The 22557-nt window shown below is 35.9% G+C and overlaps 1 protein-coding gene across 1 annotated transcript in view; it reads right to left on the bottom strand.

Annotated features, from left to right (window-relative positions):
• LOC127854698 (uncharacterized) overlaps positions 1-22557 on the bottom strand; it is a 45880-nt gene that overhangs the window by 8957 nt on the left and 14366 nt on the right. Inside the window, exons 4-8 of the mRNA XM_052389757.1 lie at positions 4937-5048; positions 2474-3009; positions 1408-1632; positions 529-662; positions 65-200 (exon numbers count right to left, since the gene is read on the bottom strand). Of these exons, the coding sequence (XP_052245717.1) occupies positions 65-200; positions 529-662; positions 1408-1632; positions 2474-3009; positions 4937-5048 (1143 nt within the window). The remainder of the gene's footprint in view (positions 1-64; positions 201-528; positions 663-1407; positions 1633-2473; positions 3010-4936; positions 5049-22557) is intronic.

The raw sequence follows: 22557 nt of genomic DNA, 5'->3' as shown, positions 1-22557 counted from the left end.
ATTTAATCAACGGGGCTTTGATCAACCCAAATTGCTGTAAAAGTGGGATAAAAATGTGTAGTACCTGCTGTTCCTGGTGTCGTCAAGGTTACAGATGTGAAGGTCAACAGGCGGCCTTTTGAACCCAGAACGACCTTGACAGCTCAGCAGTACGGTTGCCAAGGGATTATAGGCAGTCACAGAGACTGTGTACTCTCCAACTGAAATAGAATAAGAGGATATGCCTGATTGCCATATGATATAAATTTTTGTTCTAAAAAATTAATAATTTGTTATGAGGGCTGCATAATCATTTTAACAAAATTCTTGAAAGGAAAGTGTATTCATACATACAAAACTTAATACATCTTTGTTTAAGTGCTGACTTCTTAACCTACTGAAATACTGTCTTTCATTCCAGACATACTTTTTTTGTAAGGACTTTATGTCGAACAAAACTTTACAAGACATATGTTAGTAACGAGACATTTCCACCTAATTTTCGTCATGCTAATTAAATAAAGCAAATTCAAGTGAACTAAGCCCTACCTGCAGAGTAGACATGTGTGGCCTTTGCAAACATAGTCACCCCAACGTTCATGTGGGAGGCTTGTTCACCCGCCACTTCCTTAGTGTGTCCGTCTCCATAATCAAATACATAGCGTACATGAGAACCCGAAGACCTGAAAAATAAGTCAATATACGCTACACACGTAGAACTTGAATAATTGTGTTTCCAGTATGACAATTAAACATTTATTTTTAAGTATTTTCTTAACTTGTTAATTTACAACCTAGTGTGACCAATGGCTTTCATCAGTTTTTTATGGTTTGTATAGCTTTTCATATTATCTCCTGATGATTTTTAATGGTGATGTACATGTGAATACTCTGGGCTTTTGATCTGTTAATGAAAAAGGTTTGTGCAGCTTTTGCTTTCTTGTAGTGAGTATTTAGTATTAACATTGAATTCAATCAATTCGGATAAATGAAATTACAAGACTAAAAATATCCATGGTTAAGCAGCATCAAATTATTGTATCTAATAATGTTAAGCAGATAAGCAAGACGGATATTATGGCACATACAAACCTCTCCTGAGATTACAAACACCAGTTTCTGAAGATTTGACCTGGTGATCTAGTTTATGATCCCAATTAAGCCAGATGAAAACATGGCCTTTATATTGTCAATATAAACCTTCTTACCAAGTTTCACAAAGACTGAACCATTAATGTGGCCCTAGAGTGGTAACAAGTTTTTTTTTTAAAGATTTGACTTGGTGAACTAGTCTTAGGATGCATGTGACCCAGTTGACGACGCATACTTCACAATGAATGACATGGGACATGATGATTACATTTACTCACTTGAGCACAGAGTTAAACCCTTAACACATGATTAAGTAATTTAAATTACATAACATACTTGGCCTCTAGTGTCACAGGAGTCGAGGAATTTCCAACTAGTGCAGAGGCGTTAAGGTCAGAGTACAGTTTAAGTAGATCAATGGCATCGACGACCAGGAACTTCCAGTCGAGCGCCCGATAGATTCCCGGAGGAGGGTAGTGTTTCCCAGTAACGTTCAGGGTGACGCTGTAGTCTCCAGACATGCTGAAGGGGTGCCTAGCTACGCTGGTTTGATTCAGGTAGCTGCAGGTACAAAATTATTATTTATAATTGTAAAAAAAAGTAAATAAAATATATTATTATATGTTACTATTTGTAATATATTGCAAAAATGTACATATTGTAATAAATAAAAGATAATTATAAAATAAGTAAAAACAAACTTTTATATGCTTGTATGCTTATGTTACATTTCTGGCAGAGTTGTCATTATTAAATGACTGTAGATAATATTATTTATAAATGTTGTTGCAGATCTTAAAAATATTTGAAGGAATTATTACAAGACAACAAGCTTAATCTTTTAAATTATAATTCAGCATGCCATTCTTTTCATCATGAAATCCAACAATTCCAAACAGGTACTTAACCCTTTGCATGCTGGGAAATTTGTCGTCTGCTAAAATGTCGTCTGCAGAATTTCTAAAATTAGCATTTTCTTCTATTTTTTTTCAAAGAATACTATCAGAATAGCAAACAGTTTGGATCCTGATGAGACGCCACGTTCTGTGGCGTCTCATCTGGATCCAAACTGTTTGCAAAGGCCTTTAAAACTCGGTTCCCGCACTGAAAGGGTTAAACACACTCATGTTCAATTTCCATTGCAATTAATTATGACCATGAAAACAAGTTTATTTCAGTCTGTAAAAAACACCTTATTATACCTCACCTCTTGAAAACTCCTTGGAGACTAGAAGCTATTGTTGTTGTTTTTGCACATACAGTGGCATCTCTGGTTATGTTTTTTTTAAAGGACAATATTATAACAATCAACAAAACTGGAAAATGTTGCCAAATTATGTCTGGTACTACAGAATACAGCATAACTGCCTTTACTACATCATGCTCTGGACAACAAACTTACTGTTTCACTATGGTGTCTCCAATTAGATCAGAGAAGTTCCAAACAAAGCCGACATCATCCGGACCGCCTTCAACACTTGCCATGACAACAGCTTGACTGGGCGTCTTCAAGATTTTCGGTGACCTTGCTTTCAAGGTCACAGACAAAATCGGATTGAACACTTCAGTAACAATAATACAAGACTGACTGGTTGACACATTGACTGTCACATTGAAACTTTCCATCTCCCTATAGGTATGATTGAAAAACACAATCTGATCAACAACTAGGGTTGCTGTGAGCAACAGTTCATTGCTGCCATCACCAAAATTGACGGCAATCTGCGTGAAATTCCCGCCAGTAATGTTGATCCGAAAATGTGTTGGTTCATCAACAAGGCCCCCAATGATACGTAGGTCAACATGATGGGCGAAGTCCTTTCCTGTCCAGTTGCCCATGGTGACGATCAGCTCGGCAGTCAAAGGTGTGGGGGTCACATCGTTGAAGGCAGACACAGTCAATTTGTATACACCTGGCACTGGCACGTCGACTTCATACTGAAATAAAATAAAACATGTTTAGATTTTGCTCAAAGATGCATTGAAAATATCAGCATCTGCAATGTCAACAAGACACAGGGTATTAACCATTATACATTATGAGCCAGTCACTTTGCTGAGGAAGTAGAAATAAACAAAGATTCCGTAGATCAATCATCATCTCTCTAAATCAAGTTCCATGAAAAAAAATATTTCTTTATAGCATTCTCATTATCTATAATGCTGTTTGATTATCTTAAGTAAATGGGTTTCATCAATTCTATCAAATTTAAATTATCTCTAATTGTATTTATCAATTCTATCAATTCTTAAGTACATATTTTGTTTATACAGGATAGTATATATATACAGTCTAACACTGCAACATTTACTGAACAATTATTCACAATTAAATAACTTTTCCAAATATCTCTTTGCAGACATCATTACTGAAAACAACTGCACAATGATAATTATTAAAGGGTACTTAAGCTTTTTAACATTTAACTTTCAACACTTACGAATACATGACTATTAGCATAACAAGGTTCCTGTTTATTTGACATTTGTTCCTGATGCTTCATAAAAGTGCAATTTTTGCCTTTTAGAAAAAAGCAAAATCATGTTCTAGCATACATAATGCTAAATCCATATTTATTGCTCGAGAAATTTGAACATTTTACATGATTAATATGCTAGTTCCAAAAACATTTTCTAGGAATTTGATGTTTCATAACTAAAAAAAACTAAAATATGGTTGTTCTGTTGCAATAAATCATCAATTAAAACTGTGTCTGATTACATTCTGCAAAATCATGAGCAGTATAGGAAAGGAGGCAAAATTTTCAGAGATATTGGATACTGAACACTTTGTTAACACCCAACAATTTTGGAGAAACTATAGGGGATTTCATTTAAACATAGAGATATTGTATATTCATCTCCTATTTTATTGCAGTTTGACAATTGTCTCACAAATTTTGTATTAATATGACCAGAAATTGTTTTCTGCGACGTTTGTAAAACGAGATGCTCCCCAAAGGTTTTTTTCGGTCATAATATTGCACTATATATTCAGATAAAAGGAAACGTCTTGAGGGGCAAAACTTTGGACAAAATAATACAATGGATGGTTTAGCAACTTAAAAATTTCAAAGGGCCATAACTCTCTAAATAAATCATCTAACCAGAACCCACAAATAACATGCGCATCTCCTCAAGGTAGTAAAGCTTCCCATAAAGTTTCATTGAATTCAAGTCAGTAGTTGGGGAGAAATAGCCCAGACAAGAATTGCACTATATGTACAGTTTATAGAAAATTTCAAACGGCCATAACTCTGTGAAAAATCATCCGACCATTGCCAGCTGATTATATGCACATCTCCTGTTGGTAGTGAAGCTTCCCATAAAGTTTCATTGAATTCCCGTAATAAGTTGCTGAGAAATAGCGCGGACAAGAATTGCATTTATATGTACAATGGAAAATTTCAAAGGGCCATAACTCTGTGAAAAATCATCCGACAAGAACCGGCTGATTATTTGCACATCTCCTCTTGGTAGTGAAGCTTCCCATAAAGTCTCATTGAATTCCGGTGATTAGTTGCTGAGAAATAGCCCGGAAAAGAATTGCACTATATGTACAGTTAATGGAAAATTTCAAAGGGCCATAACTCTGTGAAAAATCATCCGACCAGAACCGGCTTATAATATGCACATCTCCTCTCAGTAGTGTAGCTTCTCATAAAGTTTAATTGAATTCCGGTCATAAATTGCTGAGAAATAGCCCGGACAAAAAATGTGCACGGACGGACAAACGGACGGACAGACGAAGCTGCGACTATATGCTCCCCCCCAAATAAATTTTGGGGGAGCATAAAAAAGGCGATACAATTGCTTTTTCACTGCCATGCAGAACACTATAAGCAAATGTTGACTGGTTACTCACAATATCAGTTGGAGCCAGGAGGCTGTTGTTACAGAATGTCCAGTTATAGAGGACATTTGTACCAGTCTGGACCTCCGCACGCCAGCCCTGAGTCCGCCCGTACTCTGCACTCCTGAAATCACACAAAATTACTGCTCTTTATAAAACATGCCGTTGTGCGCTTATTTTTGCACACTGGCAACATAACAATAACTATTGCTCTTGGTTCATAGTGAAGTCAAAATTCATATGGTTTTAATCGCTTCAATATCAGATTCAAAACCCACAAAAGTACAGTTGGATACTTTTCTTAAACAACACTTTTCAAACTTAAATATCTCAATTATGAGTAAAGATTTTTATTTAATAATTTTATGTTTTTCTGGTTTAAGAATCCACCTCAAATGAGGAAATTGAAATAAATGTAGAATGATATCACATTTCACCATTTCCACGTGCAAAAAGATGAAACCATACATACAATTTTATTGTACCCCACGTGCTAGGCTTATATAGTCAAATTATCACATGTAAAAGTTTGATCATAGTCTTAACTCACAACTGAAATATTTATGTTTGAAAAGTGTTGAGTTGGAAAAGTCTTCAAGTGTACACAATATAATCTACTTTGACCATTTTGTTTGCAGCTGCAAACTTATTCAATAAGGAAAAATAGCAAGAACATTTTGTTCCTTCTTTATGATAATTTAAAGGCATATATTTTTTATTTCTATTGATTGTGTTCCCAAAAATTAGTTACACAAATAGCAATTGATTGTGTATGGAATATACACCCTCAGTAACTTCATACCATACCAGAGTGAAGCTCCAGTATGGTATGAAAGTACAAAGGGTGTATATTCCATACACCATCAGTTAATAACTGTGTAACCTTTACATCTCCACCGACTACTCAATAACTTGGGGTGTATGGTAATTTCTTTGGGTGTATGGAAAATACACCATGGGCATGTGACCACTCTAAGCCAATCGGAGTTATTTTTGTAGGAGGTGTGATATAGTGTGATACTACAACATAAATCCTTTTCCTATTAACTTTCTTATCTTTTGATATCTTATCTTCTCTTTAATATGTTTTTTTCTTTTTGTTTGAGTACAACTTTAAATGTAACACCTAGTCATACTGTTTTTAGAACAATGGTTTTGTTGTTCTAGTTTTAATTAAGACAGCAACATACTGGTAACACATTTTAAACAACAACCTTTGTTGTGTGCTTAAGTTTAAGTCAAAAACATACTTCACGAAAATTTAAACAACATTCCCTTATTGCACCAAACATACAAATCCAAATAAATTGTAGTTACATTATGTCTTTTTCATCTTTTTTTTCAGAAGAAAATTTAACAGATTCAAACAGAACAATCAACATAAATTGTACTACATTTGATCTTTTTCTCTCAGATTTGTTTTCTAAAAGGGTAGCCATGGCAACACTGGTTGATTTATCAATGTTTCAGAGTAGAGCACATTACTTCCTGATAACAACAATACACTTTCAATTAGAGGATTTTTACTATCTCTGTGGCGCCCAGGATCTGCTATCAAGGCACTTCACCTTTGATAAACTCCCTAATTAGGAACCATAAACCTCACAGTAAAATAACCCCTGTGAACCTGTAAATTCTGACTGCAAACCCGTAAATTCTGACCAGTGTAAACACACTATTAATCTGGAAAGCAATGAGACAGAGAGCTGCCTGACTGACACCTATAGCATGTGCTGGTGAGGTTTGTGGTAAAATGGAAGAGACTTCTGTTATATCCTGGGTTGTTTCTTTCATTACAATTCTTAAAATGTTCATGAAAAGCCAAATGTCCACTCTATAGGGACCCTCCATGCCAAATGTCCACTCTATAGGGACCCTCCATGCCAAATGTCCACTCTATAGGGACCCTCCATGCCATATGTCCATTCTATAGGGACCTGCTTATAATGTTAATTGAGTTCTGTTATTTCGATATTCTATGCGATAAAGAAAGCTCAACAATACACTACTAGAAATCTTTAACTTCAATTATTTTGTCCAACATGTATATAATTGTCTTCACAAACTGGGTTTTTTACTGAATATTGTGCCCATAGACATGACCATACATGTAATCATTACTTTTATGTAACTAAGCGTGTTATAAGTAGTTTTCTCTGACCACTATATCTCATTTGCATAAAAAGTAACTTGTATGATGTCTGCGACATAAAACAAGATGTAAGAGGCATCAATTAACAAATATGTGTCACCGTGGTTACTTTCTGTCCTCGTAAATGAAGGTCTCTTCACCCTTATGTTTGTTTTCCTTGCAAGTATTTAAAATAATTTTAAAAATTATTTTAAATAATTCGAAAAAGTAAAGACATTGAATGGAAAATGTCATTTCAAAATGGATATTTGTAGATTTCAGGTTTAAATTATGTTGTCCATTTTTTGACATAAAATTACCAAGAATGAAATGATATTGGCAGCAATAGATGTTTTCTTGCAGATTCAACAAGTAGGTCGGAAATGTTTGTTTATAAACAAAAGCCATGGGGCATAAACAAAATATGAAAAGAATAGCCGACCCGCGAGAATACCGAATTTGAGTATATTACATCAACACCACAAATATCTTTTACAAGAATCAAACACATATTGAATAAATTGTAAATCAAATAAGGGACAGTTTAAACAAGGGCTGTTTGTAAAACATGCATGCCCCCCCATATGGGCTCTCAGTTGTAGTGACAGCCATTGTGTGAATATGTTTTTTGTCACTGTGACCTTGACCTTTGACTCAGTGACCTGAAAATCAATAGGGGTCATCTGCCAGTCATGATCAATGTACCTATGAAGTTTCATGATCCTAGGCATAAGCGTTCTTGAGTTATCATCCGGAAACCATTTTATTATTTCCGGTCACCATGACCTTGACCTTTGACCTAGTGACCTGAAAATCAATAGGGGTCATCTGCGAGTCATGATCAATGTACCTATGAAGTTTCATGATCCTAGCCATAAGCGTTCTTGAGTTATCATCCAGAAACCATTTTACTATTTCGGGTCACTGTGACCTTGACCTTTGACCTAGTGACCTGAAAATCAATAGATGTCATCTGTGAGTCATGATCAATCTACCTATCAAGCTTCATGATCCTACGCATAAGTGTGCTTGAGTTATCATCCGGAAACCATTTTACTATTTCGGGTCACCGTGACCTTGACCTTTGACCTAGTGACCTGAAAATCAATAAGGGTCATCTGCAAGTCATGATCAATCTACCTATCAAGTTTCATGATCCTAGGCATAAGCGTTCTTGAGTTATCATCCGGAAACCATTTTACTATTTCGGGTCACCGTGACCTTGACCTTTGACCTAGTGACCTGAAAATCAATAGGGGTCATCTGCGAGTCATTGTCAATCTACCTATCAAGTTTCATGATCCTTGGCATAAGCGTTCTTGAGTTATCATCCGGAAACCATTTTACTATTTCGGGTCACCGTGACCTTGACCTTTGACCTAGTGACCTGAAAATCAATAGGGTTCATTTGTGAGTCATGATCAATCTACCTATCAAGTTTCATGATCCTAGGCCTAAGCGTTCTTGAGTTATCATCCGGAAACCATTTTACTATTTCGGGTCACCGTGACCTTGACCTTTGACCTAGTGACCTGAAAATCAATAGGGGTCATCTGCCAGTCATGATCAATGTACCTATGAAGTTTCATGATCCTAGCCCCAAGCGTTCTTGAGTTATCATCCGGAAACCACCTGGTGGACGGACCGACCGACCGACAGACCGACCGACCGACATGTGCAAAGCAATTTACCCCCTCTTCTTTGAAGGGGGGCATAATTATTTTATAATGATCCTAAAGATCCAGTCTCTTGTTCCATTTTAAATATTATCCTATTAATGTGCCCATAACCTTTGCATCAATATTGGATGTTACTAGTAATTAACTTTATGTGCAGGAAACTAGAGCTTCATCACAGACGTGACGAATACCCCCACATGCCTCATTGACACAGAATATTTTGCATGTTGTCTTAAAAAAAAACAGCCGACACCATGCTCAATTTTTAAAATGCACTAAGTGACCTTGTGACCTAATTTTTGAACCGGCATGGCCCATGTTTGAACTTGACCTACACATCATCTAGATACAACTTCTGACCAAGTGTGGTGAAGATCTGATGTAAACTACTTGAATTAGAGAACGGACACCATGTGCAATGTTTAAAACGCACTAAGTGACCCGGTGACCTAGTTTTTGACCTGCCATGACCAATGTTCGAACTTGGCCTAGACATCATCTAGATACAACTGCTGACCAAATTTGGAGAAGATTGGATGAAAACTACTTGAACAAGCATTTGACCTTTGAACTCCATGTGTGACCGTGACCTTGGAGATATTGACGTACTTTTTTCACACGACACACCGTCCCATGATGGTGAACAAATGTACCAAGTCATTTAAAAATCTTAAGATAAATGACATAGTTATGGTCCGGACAAACTTTCGGTTTAAAACACACTGAGTGACCCCGTGACCTAGTTTTTAACCCGGCATGACCCATATTCCTACTTGACCTAGACATCATCCAAATACAACATCTGACCAAGTTTGGTGAAGATCCGATGAAAACTACTTTAATAAGAGAGCGGACACTTAATACAGACTGACCAACAGACCGACAAACAAGCTCACTCCTATATACCCCCCTTAACTTGGTTTGTGGGGGTATAATTATATCAGCAATATTGATATAAGGTTTTCATTGTTATATTGACAATAACTTTATATTGTTAACTAGGTCCTCCCTTAATCTAATGTTTCTGATTATATTTACATCCCTCAATTTAAGATATTGTGTACATTTTACACAATGTTAAGTTTAATCCATATTAACATTTTACATTAAAACTTATATCTGAGCCTTAACTCTTGCCTTGAGTAAATATATACCATGTCTATCTGTCAACATATTGATTATTGATTATTGACAAATTTATAAAATTCAGGATCATTTATAAAAGAGCTCTTTTAACATTTTAAACCAAATCGTATTGTACATAGCCAAACTAAGTTTGAATTATAATGTGGCACACAATACACAAATTTAGGTTTAAGATATGGGTTATAATGTGGAACACAATACACAATCACATGACAGGATATCGTCTGTAACCATAGAAAATATCAATAGTGACAAAAATGGCTTCCAATATGGAAAGTTCGATTTATAGAGGATCAGAATCATTCTTTGATTTTTCTTGTTTCACCTGTCAGGAAAATGATAGAAACACAGAGGCTGGATTTTACTGTGAGGAATGTTCTAAATTTTACTGTAGCAAATGTGTGGAGTATCATAATTATCTTTACAAGAAGCATGCAATTTTGAACAAAGAAAACATCAGCCTATGGCCTGAGACTGATGTGGTTGAACAAGAGAAATGTAAGGAGCACCGGAAAGAAAAACTGACCATATTCTGTGAGGACCACAGTGAGCTGATATGTCATGTCTGCCATGTCCACAATCATCAGTAAGTACAGATACACTTGTTATGAAGATGTTTTTTTAAATGTCTTTACCAATTTTTAGCCATCATTTATTTCTCCCAAGATAGTAAATAACTCAAAAGAGTGCCAGATAGTTATTTTTTTCAACTGTCTTATGTTAATAGTATTCTTGATTTGGTTGAATATTGATTTTTAACCACAGCATCACTCATAAAACAAGAGATAATTTGAAAATGGAGCAAATCCGTAACTGTTGCCTTGACCTTTGATCTCTTGACTTCACAATCATGATGGGACATTCTTCCATAAAGACAAAACCAGCATACTGATTTAAATGATGCTAAGAGATTTCTAGATATAAATATACATAAACAATTGTAATCCATCAAGCACATGTGACCTTGACCTTTGACCTCTTGACCTCATTATCATTTTTCTTTCCTCCTAATAGGGGTATTCCACTACGACCCGATTCCCCTCGATTTGTCCCTATTTCCAATATTTTGAGGTCGGGAACATTCGTAGCTCAATCGTAACTAGTTGTGGGCCGGTCGTAAGTGATTCCTGCAACTCGTGAGCTCCCGAAAAATTTTGGCCAGATTAAACGTAATTAAAATTTGGCCAGGACCTACAAGACTAAATTAAATCGTAGTAAACTCATAACAGCGTCATAGTGCGTTTTTGGGCGTCATAATGGAATTGTAAGTAATTCGTGACTTAATCAGGAAATCGGTGATCACGTGATCTGTCCACAAATCAGCTATGACTTTGTCAAGGCTATCACGAGTTCACCCCCAGTGAGTTGCGAGCCCGCTAAGATTGTCGCAATTTAGATCAAAACTCTCATGAGTTCACCCCGAGTGAGTTGCGAGCCCACTAAGATTCTGCGATTTAGATAAATATCAATAGATATTGGCGCCTATTTCATGGGTGCGTTGGGTGAGGTCCTCGCTTAATCTTGACCGATCTGCATTGTTCATAGTACAGTCGCAGTAGATTCTTACCTATCGTAGTGAAGTCACGACCCTATTCGCAAGACTTCAACCGAACCCCATGATTTGTCGTAAACCAATTGTACCAGTGTCGTTACTAAATCGTAGACTGGCACGAGTCTTCCTAATTCAATAAATGTGATACATCGTACAAAATCGTGGGCTTGTTTTCGTTGTGGAATAGGGCCATAACAAGTATAGCAATATAGATGTGAAAGCATTCTCTAGATATCATGCAGAAAACAATTTTTTCATACAAAGTCATATGATCTCGACCTTTAACCTTGTGATCTCAAATTAATCAATCAAACTTGTTGAATTGATATCCCCTGCCAAATAAATTTTGTTTATGGATGGGAGCAAATCCTTTAAATGGAATCTTCCGCGGCCGATAAAAACGTATTTTCCACCCATTTAACCACTATACAGATTTTCATGATCACAGGTCAAGGTGTTCTCAAAATAAATACAGTGCAAAAACAAATTTTATGCTCCAAACTTAAGTGACCTTGACCTTTGACTTTGTAACCGGTTTTTAGAGACATAAGTTTTTAAAGATATTTTGTGTGACAAAATAATATGATTCAACATAAATTGTAGATCTAAAAATATTAATCATCTTTTGGAAAACACATACATGATTTAATTTGATGTTTTTGTAGGAAATGCAGTCATTTGGTACTAATATCTGACAAAGTGAAACAGCTGCATCAAAAAGGAGACTTCAAGCAGTTGTCAGCAACTATTTATGCACAACACCAGCAATTGACACATGAGAAAGATGACTTAGAGGAGAATATTAAGTCTCTTGAGAAATCGTACACAACTATTCTGGAACAAATCAACACTTTACGAAAGACAATTAATGATTCTTTGGATCAACTGGAGAAATATACCAAGAAGGAGTTGGACACATTTCTGGTCACAATGAGAACATCAATTCAAACTGATATTGAAAACTGCACTAAATCCATCACAAATATTACATGTCATCATGAAGATTTCCTGAAAATAAAAGACAAAAGTGAAGCACTTAGTTTTATCAAGTACAGAAAATGTATTGACCAGTCCCTTAAGGTAGAATCAGTTTTACAAGAAATGACAACAAAGACTGAAATGACACTTACCTTTAGACCTGATACAACCATCCAACAAACCCTGTCCACTCTTTCAGGATTGGGGCAAATACTGAGAACAGTGGAACAATCACACCCTGCTAAAAGGACAACACAGAACACAGATAGCAGACAGAATAAACCTAAAGATACCAGCCAGTCTGACCCTGGACACCAAACAACTTTAGGATTCAAGGTAAACAAATCCCATCCAGAATCTAGTACATCTAGAAGTTCTAGCCCTGGAAACGGAACAAGTGATCTGACCAAGTCAGGCCAGGTGTCTGATCCAGTATCAAGTTCATCACACCAGCTGGTCCAGGGACATCAACCAGGGGCAGTAAACAGGTCTGATCAAATCATAAAAGTGAAGAGTAGTAATAAGTACAGTGTGAAGATTAAGGGTGATGAATCAACATGCTGTATATCAAGTATCTGTGAGACAGCTTCTGGAGAACTCCTCATCGCAGACTGGAGGAACAAGAAAGTGAAGCTCCTGGATCAGACCTACAAGGTGGTGTCCCACTGTGACTTGCCTTGGCAACCATGGTCCATGTGCAGCATTGACTCCAGTCTGGTGGCGGTCAGTAATTGGCATGGAAAAGAAATCAACTTCATCAGAGTGATCAATGGACAGTTGATAAAGGACAGGATACTGCAGTTCCAACATTATTGCTTGGGTATTGCCCATCAGCATGGTAACCTGTACATTACAGATTTTAATGCTCTGTATCTCCATACTCTGGATGGAAGACTGGTGAGGGAGATGTATAAGGATACATCAGGTGAACACACAGGTAATAATTATTCCTAGCATTATTCTGATGTTCAAAACTTTTAGGCCCATGCTTCTACTGTCACTGAAATCAAGCTCCACATACCAGTAATCTTATCAAACAAATTTATGTTTTGTAAATAATGATCAGGACAGCTTAAACCAAATTAACTATGTAGTCTTTAATGCATATTCCCTAATACCATGTTTTGCAAATTAAGGAAATATTTTCATGCTACATCTACAATTATATATTTAAGTTAGACAATTATATCTTTGATACTTATTCCACAAAGTCAAACACTTAAACAATGTATCTAAATAAAAGAACCACAATATACGCATCCACAATACAACTGTTCTTTATAGTTGTCATTACTTTACATTATGTTAAATAATAATAGTAATATTAATTACAATTTTATAAAGTGTTTTTATATTTGTACTTTACACATAACAAAATAAAAAAAGCTGGGCTATATTGTATATCAAGATCATTAGACTCACTACTTTTTATATCACACCCTTCATTTCCACATAATAACATCTCATCATTACTGTCTTCTATACCACAGTAATGTCCTGTGCAGTGAGTCCAGATGGAGACAGGATATATGTGACCAACGAGGACAGTGACCAGCTGGTCACCCTGTCCAGGGATGGCACAGTGATTTCCACCCTGACTGTACCTGGCCTGGACTCACTACCTGGCCTGCATGTGACAGATTCAGAACATGTTCTGGTGTGTGGATGCTGGTCTAACAAAATCTACCAGGTTGACAAAGATAGGAGACAGATACCGGTACTGGCAGAGGTGATCACAGAGAATGATGGTGTGACTCGCCCTATGTCTGTCTACTACAGTAAGAACACAGGATCAATCATTGTAGGAATGGATGGCAATGACATCATAGTGTTTAAGGCAGTGTGACTGTTAGAAAAGGATGATGTTCATGTATAATAATCTTGAGTAAATCCATGAGACCAACATAATTAACATTACTCTACCTTATATTACAGGACAGGGCAGAATGTCCTGTACTAACAAGTACAACTTGTAATTTCAATTTCCAGATTGAAAAACCTCCCCTCCCCACTGCATTTACAGTTGCAGTTATGTGATGCTAGTTTCATCTGCATACCTTATGCTATGGTCACCATATTCCCTATGTTTTAATTTTTAGTATATGAACTGCAGCTGGTCTCTTCTGTTGCAAGAGTCTGTTTGTCAGATATTTCAACAGTTGCTATAATAAATATTAATTAAATGTTAGGGGCCTATCAGGGTCATTATCCACACTATCACAACATCCAAATATGAAAGGGTAGGCAGATTTGAATAAAAGCCAGGAACAGCGAGAAGCTGGGGATATGGAATTGAGTGTATTCATGTTATAGTACAAAAAGTGTGAGTGAGTTATTCTTTAATTTAATTGGTGACGGTGTATATATTTATAATTTTAGAGTTTCAATAAAATGTAGTCTATATACTGTGTTGTGACTATTCAAGATATAAACCGTCTCCATGAAAATTGTAACACCTAGACACCAATTCCACATGATCATTTGCAAAGGCAATAACTGTGCAATGAAAGTATGAGTAACAGTTCTTATATACTGGGCTTCCACTGCTTGACGACTTTGTACAAATTAAGTTCTAAGTCGATACCTCTATTAATTACCAAGACATGCTCTGGAAAATATAAGTATAAAATACACAAAGGGGGCAATAACTGTAAATATGGCAGCAAGAGTAGTGTCTTTGTGAAAGTTACATCCCATCCCCTCAATTAGATCTACCCACCTATTAAATTTCAAAATGATACCTTGTTTAATTTTTAAGATATTCTCCAGAGAAAATTAAAGTAAAATAATCAACAAAGACAAATAACTCTTAAAATATGATTGCAAGATTTATGGTCCTTATGCACTGCACATCCCCCAAATGAGATATGTTATCTATTAAATTTAAAGTTGTTACCTCTTTATTATTTTTAATAAATCTTCCAGATAAAATTTAAAAAAAAAATCTAAAACAATATATGAGCAATAGCAACAGTTTTTCAAGTAACGTGTCAGGAAAAAACATTTACACTGCAACGCCAATATATCGCGGACCGTTATATCAGGCTGTCCAATATATCGCGCTTTAGTTATGGCTCCCAAAAATCCGACGAGCATAATCACTTAATAACATGTTTTAATCTGAGAATTCGCTAACTTTAGATAAGAACCGGTTCTAGCTAGTATTAACACCCTATATGTCGCGGCTTACTATGGCCATACATGCCAGAATTTTTTAGGTCCAAACCGGGACATTCCATAAAAAATTGTCGGGACATTTGACCAACAAGCAGGACACCTAAAACGATCTATCATTCCACCTTTACTGTAGTCAGTATAGTACTAACACAAACTCTTGATACTTTTATTCAAGACATAAAACATCTGATATGAAGCATGAAATCTAAAACATAACAATAACAGTTTTATTAAATAAGAAAATAGCAAACAACAAAGATAATATTCAACTTTGTAGAGTACAAAATCTAGAAAATTACGACAACAATACTCATTATATTACTTTCAATGGCAAACATTAACGCAGGGGAGGCTATCCAGTACACTGAAAGTACGGGTTACAGTAAACTATCTACAGAACAGTTACATCAGCTTGACACGGAATGCGCGGCCACTTTTACTGTTTGTTGCGATGATTTTTTAAGCATGTATCCATGCGCAGTTTGTTACTTGTCAATTGTCGCGGCTTTTTTGGAGTAGGGTCAAACTGTCATGCATAGCACCTCGTTGTTTTTAGCTTAATTGGTGTAGGGTCAAACTGTCATGCATAGCACCTTGTTGTTTTTATAACAATTACACTAGACAGGATGGGTATCACCATGGTGTGAATGCCTGATAAAATCAATAATCAGCCGATAAATCGCTGATAAGGTGTCATAAACAACACTGGTACACCAAGAAGTAGAATCGGATTGTTAATTGGGGGCAATAAAGGGATTAGCCGTGGTAAGTGTTAGCCAAACAGAGCTTGAATAGCGAATTTTATTGGGAACCTATTGACCTTACATCGTTTTAACAAATGTCAGGAAAAATCGTCTAATATCGGGACGCCGGGACAAAGGGCCCAAAAGCGGGACTGTCCCGCCGAGATCGGGACATCTGGCATGTATGACTATGGCATGCAGTGAAGCGTGAAAAACAGTCGATAAGTGACAGTGTTGTGTACACATGGCTGGGGTTGTTTTTAACACTTAACAAATAACCAATTAGTGTCATTTCAAAGGTAATAATGGCAGTTTACTGGTATATAAATTGTTAAATTTCGGTACTGGTCATGAATTTCTTTGTTCTGATAAAAAGCGCATGAAAAATGTGCGTGGGTGTATTTATAACTAAATGAAAGTTTCGTAGCAGGTACAGCATTGAGATAATTTTATTTTCATTAAAAGTTTCATTGTGAATTTCAACTAAAGTACCGCGGTATCTCGCGAATTATGTGGCATTGACATTTCCTCTTAATAAAATATAATTCAAATACGCTGTATCGTTACCGTTACGCTGTTTCAGTTCCTTCATTAGGACTATTTATAAGCGTTAATTCGAATATATGCACAATTATATTTTATACGTTTGTTTACGGCAAGAATTCTTGTTTTGAACTGTTTCGCGAGCGATCGTACATGAAAATGAAAAATATAATTTACATTTCGGTTTTTATGATAAATAAAGATACATATGTAGTTATGAAAAATGTTTATTGTAGAATTGGTTTGCAATAATCACTATACAAATATGTAGTAGCGCCGTACATAAAATGAAAACATTGGGGAAATTTGACAAATTAATCGCAAAACAATTTAGTTAGACATTTCTCGAGTTATATCGCGTGCTGGATATATCACGCTCGCGATCTTTGGACCCCAACAATTGCGATATATCCGCGTTGCAGTGTATGCAAAAAGGGCAATTTTGTATTGGTGCATTTATTTAATAAGCTTATTTTGGCCTTTGAATTAAGTACAAGCTGAAAGCTATACAATATTTCTTTTATCTTTTCCCTGGTTTCACATACTTCTGATAAATACCAGTTGCAGGCCATCTCTCCCATGAGTACCTCTTGATTTCTGCAAATTGCTATAAATCTTTTCATTTCTGCAAATTGCCAAAATCATGGTCACTTCTGCAAATTTCCACAAATTTGCATACATTCTTATTTGAAAAGTATATAAATGCAGTTTTGCAAAGAAAAAGGGGAGGGAAACAGATGGATGCTTTGAATATAGACTATTGAAAACTTGTGCCTTGATATCAACACTTATAAATGAACTTTTCATTACTTATCATACTAGTGTATTTCTTTATGTACTTTCTTAAATAAATGTGTGAATGTGAAATAAAATTAGAAGAAGACATTTGAGTTCAGATTTAACAATTGTTCACAAATTCAACGTGGACTGGTGGCAGCAAATTTACGGCTGTTTATTGCCAAAACTGATCCATGTTCTTTTGGGCCATGCACTGAATGACCGGAATAAGAAAAAGGTTATAGAAAGTCTTATTTAAAATGGTGCATACCATTTGTAGATTTTAATGTAGGATGAAAACAAGTGGACCATTATTTCACTTAAGTACAGTCGAAACTGACCTTAGCGGCCACCTGAATTTACCGGTCACCTGCAGACAACGGTCAGTCTGGAATCCCCCCGACGAAAAACACTATATTACACTTGAATTTAACGGAAACCTGTCCATAACAGCCAACGGCCACTGTATTCCACTCTGAAATTCAAATTTGACCTGAAATCAACGGTAACGCGTCAGTCGTCTCCAGTCGCGAAAATTAAAAACACAGCACATCATGTGTCCGCCTATTTTGGGGTTAAAGCGTCTGATAGCGGTAATTGTCTTTGATATTATAAATGCGGCCCGCTGCGAGTAAACAAATAATAAGGTGTTGAGATGGTTTCTTTTCCGGGGATAATAGTGGGGGTATCTTCAAAAGAAAATATGTCAGAGTTTGTGACACGTTTACAGTAATTATTTCTTATTAAATGACCGCTAATTAGTACATTGTACTTACAACATTGAGTATCGATTTAAAAATTACATTTTCTGATCATTCTTTAAAAGAGCTTTCTAGGGTACACAACATTTTTTAAAGCAATCGGATTAATAAATCACAAAATAACAATGAGTGGTAAACAAGTTTCTCACATTAGAGGAGCGAGTCAAGTGTTTGAAACTGTTTGAATCTGGAAAAAGTTCGCGTGTGATAGCATGTGAGCTCTGTGTTGGACGTACGCAAGTGCAGAGTGTGCTTCAGCGCAAGCGAGAAATTATAGAGGAATATGAATCGAATGGAAATTTGAGTTTGAAGCGTCCAAAATATGACACGAGATCCTTCGTGACATTACAATCTTGGAGGCAATCTATTGGATTGCTGCAGTTTGGTTGGATATTAAAAAGGAAACGATCGTGTTTCCAGAAGTGCGGATTTAGTCCACAAATCATCAGCGGTTCAAATGCGTTACTGTCGCCCGCAGACACAGAGATTCAGGACAACCCTGAAGACGATTTTCCCCTCGCGTTCCTGTGTGTTTCTCGGGATCTGTTTGATGAAGACATCAGGGATCTGACTGCCGTTGATAAGGATCTGGCAATTTGTGAGACCAACATCACAGACTGGGAGAGGCCTGCGACCAAACTTATAGAGAAACTGAAACCCACACAGCCGGATGCGGATATCGATGAGAAGAAAACTCTGCACTTCCCCCATCCTGCTCCGTCAGTGATACGTGCCAGTTTATTGATCACCTTAAGAACGTTGCTTTGGCAAAGAACAACCAGGTGATGCTCGACTCCATTATGAAATTTCAAGACGAATTCTTAGCGCACAGGGTCAAGTGTGCTAGTGTTCAAAAGAAGATAAGCGAGTTTTTTAGCGTGGAGTGAATTGTTTTGTTTGTTGTGAGTGATAATGGTTGTGTGTGTTTTTAAGTTTTTTTGCATGATAAGTTATCTTTTTTTTGTGTGCGTGATGTGCTATGTTTTTTTGGATAAAGAATGAATGAATGTTTGTATTTTGTATGAGGTTGTTGAATAAAAATGCTTTTGTGTGATGTTTGCGTACAAATAATTTTTAACAAACTTTTTGCATCTTTTTAGAACGGTACAATTACACCGTACTATTGGTTTATGACAGCGAATCCGCTTTTTAGACTTGTAGGGACGTGACGTCAACGGCACGCGACAAGCTTTATTTACTGAATGAACGAGATGCATGAGTAAAGAATTATACGAGGGTTGAAAACAACATTGCTTTAATTTAACAATATGAAATTAAATCAATATATAAGATATTATTCTGTATAATTCAATATACACATGTAAGTTAATTATGTTATTATGCTAAGTTAACGGCAATGAGCCTTTGTTTTACACTGTATGCAAATGAATGAGTGGGGTAAGGACGTAGCAATACTAACAACTGACAAACCATCTTAAAATTGTGATACGAATTCAACGGTCACCTGTTGACAACGGTCACTTTGATCATTTCCCTTGAATGACCGCTGAATTCAGGTTTGACTGTATTCACACACACCACTTGTTGAAGAATTGACATGGTGAACTAGATTTTGAGCCCACTTCCAGATCCAGATTTAACCCATTTATGCCTACCGTCTAGAAAAAAGGCCTTGGCAAACAGCGTAGACCCAGACGCGGCATGATGCAGCATCTCATCAGGGTTTGCGCTGTTTGCTTAAAGGAATTTCTGTAAGAAATATTCTAAATATAGAAACAAGAAACCGTCTGAGACGGGTGATGCTCCCCAAAGTTTTTTTTTGTCACGATATTGCACTATATATTCAGATAAAAGGAAACGTCTTGAGGGGCATAACTTAGTACAATATAAAACGATGGATGGTTTAGCAACTTAAAAATTTAAAAGGGCCAAAACTCTCTAAATAAATCATCTAACCAGAACCCACAAATAACATGCCCATCTCCTCAAGGTAGTTAAGCTTCCCATAAAGCTTCATTGAATTCCAGTCAGTAGTTGGGGGGGACAAGAATTGCACTATATGTACAGTTTATAGAAAATTTCAAAGGGCCATAACTCTGTGAAAAATCATCCGACCAGAACCGGCTGATAATAAGCACATTTCCTCTTGGTAGTGAAGCTTCCAATAAAGTTTAATTGAATTCCGGTCATCACTTGCTGAGAAATAGCCTGGACAAAAATTGTGCACGGATGGACACACGCACGGACAGATGAAGTGGCGACTATATGCTCCCCCCAAAGATTTTTGGGGAGCATAATAAATATACTAGACATCCCTAATTTTGGAAATAAATTGATCCAATTTAGCAGGATGGGAGAGTCCACTAGGCATAAATGAGTTAAACAAAGCCTTCATATTGTCAAGATAACATTGTGGCCAAAGGACATCAAGTTTTGTTATCCAGATTCAAATTCAGCTTACATATTTCCAAGATAAACATTCTAACCAAGCATGATTAAGATTGAGTCATAAATGTTACCTCTAAAGAGGTTACAAAGTTTTTACTAAAATTTGATTGTGTGACCTTGAGTTTGTTGCATGTGACCCAGATTCAAATTTGGCCTAAATATTGTTAAGATAACTATTATGACCATAATTGATTCATAAATGTGGCCTCTAGAGTGGTAACAACCTTTTATGACATTTGACACAATGAATTAGTTTTTGGATGCATGTGACCCAAATATGAACTCAGCCTAGTAATTGTCAAGACAAAACCTTTGCAATCAAGTTTCATAAAGATAGAGTCATAATTGGCTTCAAGACGGCTCTATGACAACTAAAACACTCTTAATAACAAGAGCTGTAAGAAGACAGCGCGCTCGACTATCATAACAAGTTTCATAAAGATTGAGTCTTAAATGGCTTCAAGACGGCTCTATGACAACTAAAACACCCTTTATAACAAGAGCTGTAAGAAGACAGCGCGCTCGACTATTTGAGTGCTTGACAGTATAACGTATGCCATCATGGGAAAATTGTTCATATTCAATAAGATCAAGGTAATATAGTTATATTCAAACCTGAAGAGGACCATAATTGAAACATATTGATCGCTTATGTTTTAAAGAAGTGGTACATTAAAGACAATTCTGAGTACAGGCATATTTTCAACAATCTTTTGAGCATTTGTAAAGACATAAAACAAACTTATAAGATTATATTTCAAGTTTGATAGCAATAGCTTGGGTGGGATGGAAAGTGAAATACAAAAACTAAGCTACACTGCATTTTTCTCAGGTTATTCTATCATAAAATGATATTACTTTTTATTGATTTATTTTAATCATAAAATATCATAACTTATTATTGATTTATTTAATGATCAGAAAATAAGATATATTTTTAATGAATATTTTTATTATAGTAAAATTATTAACTTTTCATTCATTTAATTTATTATCAGAAAATATTATAACGTCTCATTGATTGATTTTGTTTCAGGCTGTACAGGTGTTATCCTTATGGAACAAAAGCATTCTTTGTAGGAAAAAAATACCAATAGCACAGAACTTGAAATATGTAATATACAGTTATTAGATCAGATCTTAAATAATGGAATCATACAGGGAAAATTACTTTAATTTCATAAGCAAAAAGTCATTTTTAAAGGCTTATTTAAAACGCTCTTGCATCCATTTCAGGGGACTAGAATCAGTCCTTGGTGTCCTTGGGAGATGTAAAGAATGCTCCAACTGTGTGTCTCTAGGCGGACTACGCCATGGCAACCTGTGTTTTGATTTTGTATCTAATTGTCATTCATGTCTTCCTGCTTCACATTTCAAAATTAGAAACATCCCTACAAAGTTCGATTCATTGGTGTCAATTGCAAAGACAACCCTACAAAGCTCAATCATTGGTGTCAATTGCAAAGTCTCTTAAATACAACAAAATGAATCAACATGCTTTCCAACTTAAAATTCTGTTGTTTTTTTCTATCTGAAATATAAAACCCTCAACACCACTTACAGATTACTGAACTATAAAACATAAATTGGTTGCACAAAACTCATTTAAATGCAATATCAAATAAAAATATTAAAGACATGATACCATAAAAGGATGTTTTAAGTTCTGAGAGAAGCATTATTTAAACTAACAATTACCTCAGTTTAAAGGGTACTTTTTGCAAGTGGTTTCATCTT

Source organism: Dreissena polymorpha, chromosome 13 (assembly GCF_020536995.1).
Source record: "Dreissena polymorpha isolate Duluth1 chromosome 13, UMN_Dpol_1.0, whole genome shotgun sequence".
Classification (NCBI taxonomy): Eukaryota; Metazoa; Mollusca; class Bivalvia; order Myida; family Dreissenidae; genus Dreissena; species Dreissena polymorpha.
Note: the sequence above shows the minus strand (reverse complement) of the source record. Positions and strands in the feature narration are given on the sequence as shown.